This window comes from Natator depressus, chromosome 5, assembly GCF_965152275.1.
Source record: "Natator depressus isolate rNatDep1 chromosome 5, rNatDep2.hap1, whole genome shotgun sequence".
NCBI classification, from domain to species: domain Eukaryota; kingdom Metazoa; phylum Chordata; order Testudines; family Cheloniidae; genus Natator; species Natator depressus.
In genome coordinates, this window is record NC_134238.1 from 2,164,584 (window position 1) to 2,177,826 (window position 13,243).

Sequence of the window (13,243 nt, forward strand, 5' to 3'; positions counted from 1 at the left end):
CCATACTTGCCTCCTCTAGTCCTATGTTTTTTGTCACAGTTAGCCTTTTGCAACTGAGATACTGAATTTGCAGCATGATTATCTGTGAAGCGGTCAAGATGACAAACATTTGATTTGTACCATGTTTGTGAAAGTACAGCTAATTCTTCCATTTCATCATCTGAAACAGGTGAATATTGAAGCTCCTCAGAAGCACTGCTGTCAAATTCTTCAGGGTTATCTAATGGCACAAAAGTATTGACTGGTTGTTCTGAATTTGTTACTTCTTCACTGCGAAAGTGAACTGAGCCATCACAGTCATGGTTTGCCCGCTGCTTGATGGTCCACTTGCCACTTTTAACCATTAGGCCATTTTTGTACGGACGCAAAATTGGATAATCAGGTAGCTGTTCTTTATTTTCGATGCTGCAGCCATTAAATTTTTCAGTTCCTTCATATACTGGGAAAACACTGTTAGGTTCAGACCTAGTTGCGATACCACTGAAAGAGACTGTTTTCTCCACAGGCAAATGTAGACTTCCATTATAATGTAGGCTTATTTGTTCACTCTCATCAAAATTTTTGTATCTTAGTTTCTTTTTCCTTCTCCTATCTATTGTATCATATTCCTGAGGATATCTAGGAATATCTAAAGTTCCTGACTCCACACACACATTCTGGCAATATCTTGATCTTTCATGGTGGTTGAAAGTCTCCTTTTTTGAGTACGTTTGGGTTTTCTTTACATTTGTTTCCTGACAATTTCTATTTCTATTACTTTTTTCTAGGATCTCCTCATAGTTACTCTCCCACTCTTCTTCTTCAACTTCAGAATCAAATGGAATGATCCTGACCTTTTCACTTTTAACTAGAGATCCTTGTCTGATAAACGAAAGATGAAAATAAAAAGGGAGAGAAGGCAAAAAAAAAGGGGGAAGGAGTGAAGGGGAGGAAAGAAAGTTAAAATTTTTTTCAAAGGACAGTTTAAATGAGAAGACCAGAAGAATAGTGAATTAAATGCATTAACAAAAGAAATATAAAACATGGAACACATACAATGGTGTAGACACTGAAAGATCATCATCTACTAAGAGACTATATAACATTTCTTAAATCAAGGGATCAAACATTACCATAATAGTCTGCAGGGTCAAAAACTTCCATAACAATTATGACACAGATCTTCTACAAAAATTAAGGAATGGCTGTTTGAAGTAGAAGAGTTATCGGTGAAAGATTATAATAATGCAACTTCAGATATATTTTGGTGTCTTGAGATTATGGTGTTATAATTTAAGGAATGCTCGAACAGTTAATTGCATTTTCACTTGAATTTCAAGGACTGTATATTTTGCTAATATTAGGCAAGTTTCTGTTAATCTGAAAGGTGCTCATTACTTTAAAATGAATCCTGTTTTGTGAAAATAGCTACTGTAATTTTTTATAATGGACATTTAAAGCCAGTAATGAGGATAAGTCGTTTTACAAAGTTACCAGCAAATTAGGATGCCTCCTAGGGCCAGACCAGCGCTTGGATCCAGTGCACACAAGTCACAATTGAATGCAAAGGGAGCCATGTGAATGTGTGAAGAAAGTCTGTAGACTCTACAGTAATAATCAGAACAGTTAGGCATCAAAGGAATAGACCTGTTCTGATGTGAGAAATGTATTCAATTAAGAGTTTTTCCCCTACTTTATAAAAATGTTACATTTCACTAAAAAGAAACAAACAAATTTAAGTACAACACCTGGAATGGAAACAAGCAATGACATCAGCCCATCATTAAGCTACAGTTCGGAAATACAGTGAAGGCATGCAAACAATGAAAGTCGGCTGAAGTATATCACAAGATGACATCACAACAGCAACATCAAGTAGATTAGACAAACATCTAGCTGTAAAGAGGTTAACCCACCTATCGGACAAATCTAGAGACTGCCTGCTTTCTAGCGAGTACTGGCGGCTTGTCATTTGACTAGACTCAGATGCAGATTCTAGGTCAGATCGGCCACTCACAGTGGAATCTATGCTATCATATCGCCTTGAAAGTAAATAGAGTAAGAGCAGGAAGACAGGTAGTTACATATTGATTCCAAACTTAATATTGCAAATAAAATTTCAACTAAAAAACCCACAGATAGGAAGTCTGGTACTCTAGAGTCACATCATCATTGGGACTAAAACATGGGCTAGTCTAAGAAAGAGCAAAACAAAGATATTAGGCAGGTCGGGGCAGAGGGAAATAAAAATCCATGTCCTTATCTTAAAGGACCAGGATCACCCTGACTGGGGATCCAAATTACCATCATGAAAAGGAAAGCTCTCTCATGCAGCATTTCTAGAGAGGTTTCAGAGTAACAGCCGTGTTAGTCTGTATTCGCAAAAAGAAAAGGAGTACTTGTGGCACCTTAGAGACTAACCAATTTATTTGAGCATAAACTTTCGTGCTGTAGCTCACGAAAGCTTATGCTCAAATAAATTGGTTAGTCTCTAAGGTGCCACAAGTACTCCTTTTCATTTCTAGAGAAGTTTTTAAAACAGATATCTAGACATAAATCCTCATGGGCGCTTAGAAAATATGGTGACCTGCATGCCACAAAAAGAGTGGTTAGATGGATTGAATAGGAGGCTGATTGAGATTCAGCTCACTTTTAATGCAAGTAGTTTTGGACCTAAACAGGCTGCTAAAGTCCTTTTAACAGATTTGCCTTGTCTTTAATGTTTTCCTACACACAGTCCGATATACTTATGAAATTTAACAATTGAAAAAAGTGACTTACCTGTTCTGTAACTGTTGTTCTTCAAGATGTGGGTGCAGAAGTGTATTGTGCCCTGCTGGGTTTGTGCCAAACGCACTGGTGTTAGAGATTTTTCCCCTAGCAGTACCCGTCGGGGCTGTGAACATGCCCTATGTCTCCTCATGACCCCTCCTGAGGCTATATAAAAGCAGCACCGCCCTGACATCCCTCAGTTCCTTCACACTGGAGAAGCTGGTTTAAGACTGAAGAAGAGGGGATGGAGGGTGGGTTGTGGAAGATGTGTCCATACCAACCTCAGTTACAGAACAGGTAAGTCACTGTTTTTTCTTCTTCAAGTGGTTGTAGATATGTATCCCACTCAAGTGACTCCCAAGCAGTACAGTTCGGAGATGGGATTGGCATTTACTTGAACAGCGATTACCGTTTCCATCAGAAGCGGCTGTGACAGCCCAGCACCAAGTAAATGTATGCACAGAGGACCAAATAGCAGCCCTATAAAATGTCCAGTAATGGGAACATTCCCGAGGAAAGCCACAGGTGCAGCTTGGGCCCTTGTTGACTAAGCCAAGCACATCTGTGGAGGAGGAATACTAGCTATGACATACGCTGAATGGATGCAGGAAGCAATCCACAGAGATACTGTTTGTGCTGATACTGCCTGATCTCTCATGCGTGGAGCCCTGCAAATCCACGGGTATCCGCTTCATATCCGCATCTGCAGAAGCAGATCCCCTTGGACCATTTCTGCGAATAGCAGCGTGGATGTGGATACAAATTTTGTATCGGTGCACAGCTGATGGTAAGAGCCGGGCAGGCAGCTGTGAGGAACCACAGCACAGATCCTCTACCTGCCCTGGGTAGGAGGCCTAGGGGGCAGGGACACTGGGCAGGGGACTGTTCAGGCCCCATGCCCAGGGCAGGTGGAGGGTCCTCCGTAGCTCCACACAGCTGCCCGCCCAGCTCTTATCGCGGCCGGGCTGCAGCTCCGAGCTGCCCCCCTTGCCAGAATCAGGTTGGGGACAGCCGCATTGGCAGTTGTGGGGAACCTGGGTCCCTCCACCTGGCCTGGGGTTGCTTGGGTCCCCCCGCCAGGGCAGGTGGAAGGTTCGGCGCAACTCCCCACAGATGCCAGCGTGACTCTCCCCATATAACCAGAGCTGAAGCAATCCTTTGGAGAAGATGCTTTTTTTGCCTCTGTTTTCACTAACAAGGTCAGCTCCCAGACTGCTGCGCTGGGCATCACAGAATGGGGAAGAGATGGCCAGCCCTCTGTGGAGATAGAGGTGGTTAGGGACTATTTAGAAAAGCTGGACGTGCACAAGTCCATGGGGCCGGACGAGTTACATCCGAGAGTGCTGAAGGAATTGGCGGCTGTGATTGCAGAGCCCTTGGCCATTATCTTTGAAAACTCGTGGCGAACGGGGGAAGTCCCGGATGACTGGAAAAAGGCTAATGTAGTGCCAATCTTTAAAAAAGGGAAGAAGGAGGATCCTGGGAACTACAGGCCAGTCAGCCTCACCTCAGTCCCTGGAAAAATCATGGAGCAGGTCCTCAAAGAATCAATCCTGAAGCACTTACATGAGAGGAAAGTGATCAGGAACAGTCAGCATGGATTCACCAAGGGAAGGTCATGCCTGACTAATCTAATCGCCTTTTATGATGAGATTACTGGTTCTGTGGATGAAGGGAAAGCAGTGGATGTATTGTTTCTTGACTTCAGCAAAGCTTTTGACACGGTCTCCCACAGTATTCTTGTCAGCAAGTTAAAGAAGTATGGGCTGGATGAATGCACTATACGGTGGGTAGAAAGCTGGCTAGATTGTCGGGCTCAACGGGTAGTGATCAATGGCTCCATGTCTAGTTGGCAGCCGGTGTCAAGTGGAGTGCCCCAGGGGTCGGTCCTGGGGCCGGTTTTGTTCAATATCTTCATAAATGATCTGGAGGATGGTGTGGATTGCACCCTCAGCAAATTTGCAGATGATACTAAACTGGGAGGAGTGGTAGATACGCTGGAGGGGAGGGATAGGATACAGAGGGTCCTAGACAAATTGGAGGATTGGGCCAAAATAAACGTGATGAGGTTCAATAAGGATAAGTGCAGGGTCCTGCACTTAGGATGGAAGAATCCAATGCACCGCTACAGACTAGGGACCGAATGGCTAGGCAGCAGTTCTGCGGAAAAGGACCTAGGGGTGACAGTGGACGAGAAGCTGGATATGAGTCAGCAGTGTGCCCTTGTTGCCAAGAAGGCCAATGGCATTTTGGGATGTATAAGTAGGGGCATAGCGAGCAGATCGAGGGATGTGATCGTTCCCCTCTATTCGACATTGGTGAGGCCTCATCTGGAGTACTGTGTCCAGTTTTGGGCCCCACACTACAGGAGGGATGTGGATAAATTGGAGAGAGTCCAGCGAAGGGCAACAAGAATGATTAGGGGTCTAGAGCACATGACTTATGAAGAGAGGCTGAGGGAGCTGGGATTGTTTAGTCTGCAGAAGAGAAGAATGAGGGGGGATTTGATAGCTGCTTTCAACTACCTGAAAGGGGGTTCCAAAGAGGATGGCTCTAGACTGTTCTCAATGGTAGCAGATGACAGAACGAGGAGTAATGGCCTCAAGTTGCAATGGGGGAGGTTTAGATTGGATATTAGGAAAAACTTTTTCACTAAGAGGGTGGTGAAACACTGGAATGCGTTACCTAGGGAGGTGGTAGAATCTCCTTCCTTAGAGGTTTTTAAGGTCAGGCTTGACAAAGCCCTGGCTGGGATGATTTAACTGGGAATTGGTCCTGCTTCGAGCAGGGGGTTGGACTAGATGACCTTCTGGGGTCCCTTCCAACCCTGATATTCTATGATTCTATGATTCTATGATTAAGATCCTGGTAAGATTTAAAATCTGCTAAGAGGGGAGATGAGGAATCTAGGACTCCTAGATCTGCCTGATGTGATGGAAAGGGAGTTGGTATAGCTGAGGTGGCCTCATGAGAGAGTGGTTGCTGCTCTGGCAAAGGGTCCTCCGGGAGCTGTGGCTCGAGAAGATGGACACTCTCCTACAGCCCTGCGGGGGCTACTCTAGAGGCTGATGCCTCTGAGGGTAGGCAGGTCTGCTTGCAGCTGGGGTGGAGTCCTAGCTCTGTGAGAGTAGAAAGTTCTCCACAAGTCACAGGAGGAACACTGCAAGAAGGAATAGAGCATAGGAGGCCAATATAGCTTGTAATTGCTATAAGAATGGGAACCCTCTTGGCACCAACGTCTTTCCCCTGCAGGGAGCTTAGAGGACCTGCAAGATTTCTTCCACTGTGGAGGAGACGAGATGTGGAGAAGACACCACACTGGAACCTAAAGAGCCCTCTGGATAGTCTGTGAGCATGGGCATAAGCCACCGACCTGGGGTCACAGGATATCCTGACTTACCCATAAACCAACAAGAAAAGTGCGAAGTCAGTCCTGAGGATGGGTGTGTTGTTGGTACAGGACAGGTTGCCAAAAAGTCCAGAAAATCGCTTCCTGTCAGTGCTGAGGAGCATGACTGAGTCTGTGCAGGCTCAGAGGGGAGTCTAAGGCCTCTGGCACCAAGGTGAGGATGCAGACAGTGCCACAGAGCAGGAGTGCACCAATACCAAGCCCACAGTCACCTGTGCTGAAGGCAGCATGTGTTTCATCACTGGCACTGAGTAAGTCGATGGCATCAACCTTAGCCCCAGTGTTGAAGAAGTTGAAGGGCCTGGAATTGCAAGTGGTATCAACAGACCCACTGAGTCCTGAGGTAGCAATGAGGGTGGCACAGACAAACAGAGCGAGTCCACTTCTGTGGGCTCAAAGGTACCGAAAATGGTAGTGTCACAACTGTGTCCTTAGGTACTGAATTCAATGTCCAGTGAATCCCTGATTCATCTTGTGGAGCCTCTTTTGAGAGGGTTTTCAAGATGCAGAGTGACCCCTTTTCTCTTTCTGAGGGAAAATCAGGGTCCCAGGGTCTGCCTGTTGCCACTCCAGAGGCAGAAGGCAGCTAACTAGACTACAGGTACCACTAACAACTATCAAAGCTATTTACAAAGTGAAAAAAACTTGGTGACAAACACAGAGGGAAAAAACCACCAGGAAAAGCCTCACACACGGATAGCTGCGACTAAGGCCACTGGCAGTAAGTAGTAATTGAAGGGGGACAGGATGCCACATTACATAATCTCAGGACAAGCCACAAGGAGACACAGGGCATGTGTACTGCCCTCACAAGTACTGCTGAAGGAAAAACCTCATTTGGCACTACCACACCTGAGTGGAATACATGTCTGCAACCACTCAAACCACTAACCAATCATACTTTCATCACAGAATTCTTTAACCAGTTCAAGCTCTGGACAACTGATTTTCCAAAAAACAGCAGGCCTTTACAGAGGCCTTGGAAATTGTTCTTCACAAATCAAAGCATTCGAGCATGTCTGCATTCGGGATTTTCATAGCCATGAAGCTGCACAGATGCAGCCTGATTAGGGCAATCCCCCAGTGAGCATGTTTCCCCATCTGTAAAATGGGGATAATGATACTGACCTCCTTTGGGATCTGCTGATGAAAAGAGCTAGGCATTATCACCATCCACAGGGGTAAAGTAGCATCAGCACAAGCCTTGCTTTTAGCAGTACAGTGCATCTATGCTGAGGGACAGCACTGGTCTGGCTATACCAGTGCAAAAACGCCTGATGTAGTCAAGCTCTTAGCAAGCAGCGAAAGAACAGAAGTGTATCTAATTAAGAATACATACCAAAGTAAAAAGACAGTATGCAAGCAAAGTGGCAGAGAGATTTGTTTGCAATGTGCAATCATAATGAAATACAAATCTGTCCAACACAAGGATGTGGTGACAGATTTGTAGATTTTAAGGCCAAAAGGGATCATGTAGTCTGACCTCCTGCACTGCAGAGGCTAAAGAACCTCACTCAATAATTTCTGCCTCAAACCCATAACTTCTGTTTGAGCTAGAGCATATCCGTCAAAAAGATATCCAGTCTCGACCCAAAGACTGCAAATGATGGAGAATCTACCATCTCCCTAGGTAAAGAGTTCAAGATGCAATAAAAGCAAGCATTTTGCAGATGTGAATCACTCAGCTCACACTGCAAAAGAATTACAAGCATAAACACATACAGCTGGAGGACAAATCACCAGTAATGATGCAGAAGAAGTTATTTATTGGGACTCAAATTTGGAAACCAAGAGATTAACAGATTTACAGGTTATAAGACCAGAAGGGACCACTGTGATCATCTGGTCTGACCTCCTGCATAACACAGGCCATCAGACTCCCCTGAATTAATTGTACTGGTTTGTGAACAAAAGGTGAATTTACAAACAGATGCTGGAGCTGGGCGCAATGTAAACAGCAAGCACAAGCAATCCCCACCACCACCACCACACACAATCTACTTCCCCCACAGAAAACCCACTAGCAGCCACCTAATGTTAGAATTTTTTTTAAAAAAATGCTATTTTGATAAAGTGGGCAAAAAATAAGCCTATGTAGCAAAGCCACACTGACACGTCTGCGCAAGGACAGATGACAATAAGAGTTTGAAATAATTGAATAGGAAGTCCTATGTGTAATAACTTATCTACTGCACAGGATGCATGAGAAAGAATCTGATTATGTGTTTAATGGTCTAGAATGCATTGAGAATAATACATCACACTGTTATAGATAAAAGTACAAAAATACACATACCACAAAGTCCCATTAGCAGTGACAAAGTAAAAGCTGAATTTTACTGGTAAAGTAAAGTATTTCTAATTAGATACTAATTGACTGCGTTAACTGTATGATCACTATAATAAAACCACCACAGTTAAGGATATGCCATTAAACATAAGCACAACCCATGAGAACAACTGATGTCTAGACTTCAGAATGCAAGTGTACCCTCAGTTAGGGAGGCATGCCAAGGGTTTGGGAATAGGACCAGTTTGATACAGAAAGTGAAAAACTCTGCACCTCTCACTTTTTTCGTAGATATATGTTCCCTTCCCTTCCAGATTATTTCAGCACATGAAGTGTATATCAAAGCATCATGTCCTATTTCTCCAAAACCTATGCCTATCAAGCTCACTAACATTGTCTCCTTGTTTCCTTGTGCTCCCACTGCCTATCTGTTGCATCCACCTGTTCTTTTTCATATATTTAGATCGTAAGCTTTGTGGGCCTGTGTTCTTGCTAAGTGTTTGTATGGCATCCTGGTTCCTGACTAGGGCTCTTAAGCAATACGATTATTATTATTATTCACCTAATGAGCTGGACAGGGTGAAGTAATGGTTGAGAAATGCTGATTTGTGATCAAAAGAAGAACCACATAGACTGTATAATGTTCTGCTATGTGCAAACCACCACCTTAAATTGAAAAAGATCTGGGGGGGGGGGGGATATCAATTTCTGGCAATAAACCCGTACTTTCTTACAGCGCCAGGTACACACAGAGGCAAAACCCATGTTATGCAACAGTGCTGTGTGCTAACAGGTAGGAAAAAGGGAAGAGAAAGGCTCCTTCCTTGAATAATCTTTGTGTGAGCAGCTGATAGAGGGATAACAGCTAACGTGAAACAGAAAATTAATTTGTCACCAGTGAAGAGGAAATTTACCATAGGACAGCACTGCTACACTGAGTTTCATTTGCTTCTAAAGGTAGCACACAATTGCCAGATGACATTTTCAAGCATTCTACCCTTTTATTTATTTATTTAAGGAAAAATAGAGCCAATCAAGCTCCTAAGTTTCAACACATTCTAAAAATTCTTTTATGAAACTAGGCTGCAGGATCTGCCACAGTACTTGTGTTATTCAAAGGTGGAGATTTAGACTAGAAGAGCACATCTATTCACAAGGCAGGTGAGGATACCTTGTGCTGTCTTATTACAATACTTTTAAAACCTCTAGGCTGTCCCTCATCAGTTTGCATTATGCTTTCAGGATCTACAGTAAACTTTCAAATGGCAGAGAAAGAGCTACAGTTTTAAAGTCAGCACCCACCTGATGGCCATACGTTCCTGGTAATCCAGATCACAGCTCTGCATGGAGTCCATGCAGGAGTCCCGAGACACACCCTGCTGCTGCAGGCGAGAGGGCACAGTGAACTGGTGCACAGAAGCGTTGGGCTGTGAGATTGTGTGGTAAGGAGGAGGAATGCTGTTGCTGGTCTCACTGCGGTAGTCACTGTCTCTGTCATCCACTGCACTATCAGGGTCTTCCAAGGCTAAGAAACAAACGTAGTTAGAGCACAACTCACCAATTCCACTCAGATGGGCAAGCAGCACCCATTTCACACTTCAAAGCAGAAAGTCTTTTAAGAGGCCTTTTCTGTAATGCTGGGGTCCTAAAAAGGCAATGCAGAGTGTGATCTCATGTTCTCCGAATTTATATTGAAGAGTTCCCTGTTTACCTTTCCTTCTCTCTCATTTGCCACCTCCTTATAGACGAACATTTACTTTTTTTGTTTTCCCTTCAACCACTGCTGACAAATAGGAGCACAAGATGCTTTTAATTTAGGAAACTTTCTTGGATTCCTTTACTACAGTTGCAAAAACCCTAACAAAAACAATTCAGTTGTCAGAGAAGTACATTCCCCTGTGCGAAGTTGAGTCTGCCCTGAGGATTTTATTTTACTCTCTCATCTAGTGACTGATTTTAAAGCCCAATCAAACCAGAGGAGCAGAAAAGGAAATTAAATAAAGCTTCTAACTTGTTTCCCTTTACATGTTTACAATCACTGTATCACTCCTTTCAACACACTTTACCGATATCAAAAATGTTTCATTTCTCTCAGGGACAGAGATTATCGAAAGGCTCATATGCTTGTCAGTCAAGAGGAAAGCCAAAATCAACTAGCAGAGTAACTCTGCCGGTATACAAGTTATTTCTTCTTACTGGAATTGCTACATTTAACCCATTCCCGTAGCTACAGTTAATCGTCACATTTAGAAACTTCAAGAAGTCAGCACAAATGTCTGTTGTGTAAATACCATCGCAACAAAAAAGCTCCCTCCACATATTGCACCTCTCCCTTGAAAGGCATCGCAACTTATAACCCTTCTAAAAGAGAAGAAAAATGAAAGTTCTAGTCTGACATCTGTTCATGGCCTAAAAAATAAAGCTCCTACTAGGCCATGCAGTATGGCAACTTTATCTTTGCAAGTTTCCAGTCAATAAATAGATAACCGTGATAAAGCAGGTGAAGTGCATTGCGAACATGCTTGAAATAAAGAAAAATCACAACCATCAGCCATTATTCCTCATGACCACCACTAGCACCAAAGCCTGAATAGAAAGGACAATCAAATCAAAGCTCTGTCTGAGAAGTTGATTCCGTACTTCATGCATGCCTCAATCAGCCAGCATCACAGCACAGACTGATTGGGACTGAGCAAGGAAATAAGAATACAGGTTGGTTTCTTCGTTTGCTTTCCCCATTTCTTTTACAAACAAATGGAAGTTTAATTCTGGATATTCCAGATTGAAATTATCCACAGTAGATGGATACATGTTTTCCATTGAAGCTTTCGTTTCTTTTGACTTAACAGTTTCTATTGTTTCATATAATTTAAGGTTTGCTATTACTGAAACAATCTGTTTCCCTTAATATAGTGCAAAGGTATAGTAATATCCTGACACGGAAGAAAACAAAAACCACCTCCACTGGAGAACATGTCAGCACATCTAGTTGAAATCTCCTTCAAACAGACTTTCTATTCATAAATCAAATCTAGTCAATTTGATTGTCTTCAATGAACATAGCATATAGTCTTCTGCTTCTTAATAGACTAATGCTATGCAGTTCTTGTCAGTCTCCATACATTAAACAAAAATGAATTGCTATTACATTGAATTATTTGGATTCATTAAAAACCAAAGAGGTGCCAATCTTGCACTCTAGTTGGAAAAAAAACTGGAACCCCATAAAATACAGTAACAGAGTAACCGTGCAGCAAAAACAAAAAAATATCAACAATTTCCCCCTTACAACACTCAGTCTTGGAAACTTTATCAACTTAGAAAAGGATTTTAAAACTGCTTACTCCTCAAAAACAAACAAAACCAGTACGGCCGTGCTGTGTAAAAATTAATGACCTGATGTGCAATGGTGCTGACTACCGCTGACGAGTTAAGTCCTAAATCTTTGGGGCAGGGACTGTCATCTATCTGTTTGCCCAGTACCTAGCAAAATGGGACCCCAGCCTCAGAAGGGTAACATAGTGCTACTTCGAAGGTTCGTGTCACCACTCTATACTAACTTAATATTTGGGGTTCCTTCTGGCAACTACTTAATGTTTTTCTGCAAACCCCTCAATTTAGGGCATATTGAATAATGAAGAAATGGTGACATCCCTCAGTGCAGCATAACACTTTCCAGTTAACGCCACTAAACCACCTCGCGATTATGCATTTGCATGGTCAGTCTTTCAAAGGATATTAGCTCACTACACTGACTGTAGAGAATCCACCTTACAGTACAAAAGGTAAAATTCTCCACTCTGAAGAGTTCCAATAGATGTTCTGCTCTTCTGTAACAATGGTGATGCACATTACGTCTCAGTAAGGAGGTTCTCCCCGCAGAGAGAATCACAGCGGTAATTTAGTGTTGTTGTAGCCATGTCAGTCCCAAGGTATTAGAGACATAAGGCGAGTGAGGTAATATCTTTTATTGGACCAACTTCTGGTGAGAGTTCTTCTTCAGCTCGAAAGCTGGTCTCCCTCCCCAACAGAAGTTGGCCCAATACAAGATATTACGTCACCCACCCTGTCTCTCCAAAAGCAGGAATTTAGCATTTGTAAAATTGTAGATTAAATTTATACATTAATTATCCAAGTTGATAGAATATAAGTATTTATAACACGTGGCACCAGGATTTCTCTATGTCATCATTAATGCACAACATGTGTAGACTCATGGGTCCCAAGTTAGAGCATGTTTTACTGATAGCAATTTTAAAGAATAGGAGTCCAGAATCCAGTGATTACAATGAGGCTACATCAAACATATACTGTATCTTTGATAAATGCCCTGAGCATCGGCAGTATGTCTAGGGATGTTAACACCACTAGAAAGCAAGACTGGTGGCAAGTATACTAATAATTTAGGGCCAGATTCTATTTCAATTACTTATGTTGAACAGCACCTTACTGCACACGCAGCCCCACTTCAGTGCCTTGCTCCATGAGTAGTTCCACGGACGAGTCAGTGTGAGTAAGGATATCAACATCTGTCTCTTACACAGGCAGCAGTATGTTTTACTTTAGCAGAAGTGTTTAGCAAGATGCGGTGGCGGTGACACGAGTGCATCAATATTCTTGTTACTAAAAGGAATTTAATTCATCCTAAGAAGAGGAGGAGACTGACAACAACTTGCAGAAGCAGTTTTGCAGATACACTATCCATTCAATAGAAAGGAACAGGTATTAATGCTTACTATGTTTTAGCAAAATAATCTTCACGCAAATGAATGGGAATGGGATAACTTACAGCA

General features: G+C 42.8%; 1 protein-coding gene and 1 long non-coding RNA gene across 5 annotated transcripts in view; one reads left to right on the plus strand and one right to left on the minus strand.

Annotated features, from left to right (window-relative positions):
* LOC141987148 (uncharacterized) overlaps nt 1-10,011 on the plus strand; it is a 50,253-nt gene extending 40,242 nt beyond the window's left edge. The window contains exon 3 of the long non-coding RNA XR_012639452.1: nt 9,693-10,011. This is a non-coding gene — a long non-coding RNA (uncharacterized LOC141987148). The remainder of the gene's footprint in view (nt 1-9,692) is intronic.
* The window catches only part of UNC13B (unc-13 homolog B), a 400,249-nt gene that overhangs the window by 234,664 nt on the left and 152,342 nt on the right, over nt 1-13,243 (minus strand). For 2 of the 4 annotated variants that reach the window (XM_074952216.1, XM_074952215.1), the window contains 2 exons: nt 9,753-9,975; nt 1,896-2,021 (listed from right to left, as the gene is read on the minus strand). In XM_074952216.1, coding sequence (XP_074808317.1) covers nt 1,896-2,021; nt 9,753-9,975 — 349 coding nt within the window. The remainder of the gene's footprint in view (nt 1-1,895; nt 2,022-9,752; nt 9,976-13,243) is intronic. The other 2 variants (XM_074952218.1, XM_074952217.1) reach the window with 1 other exon arrangement.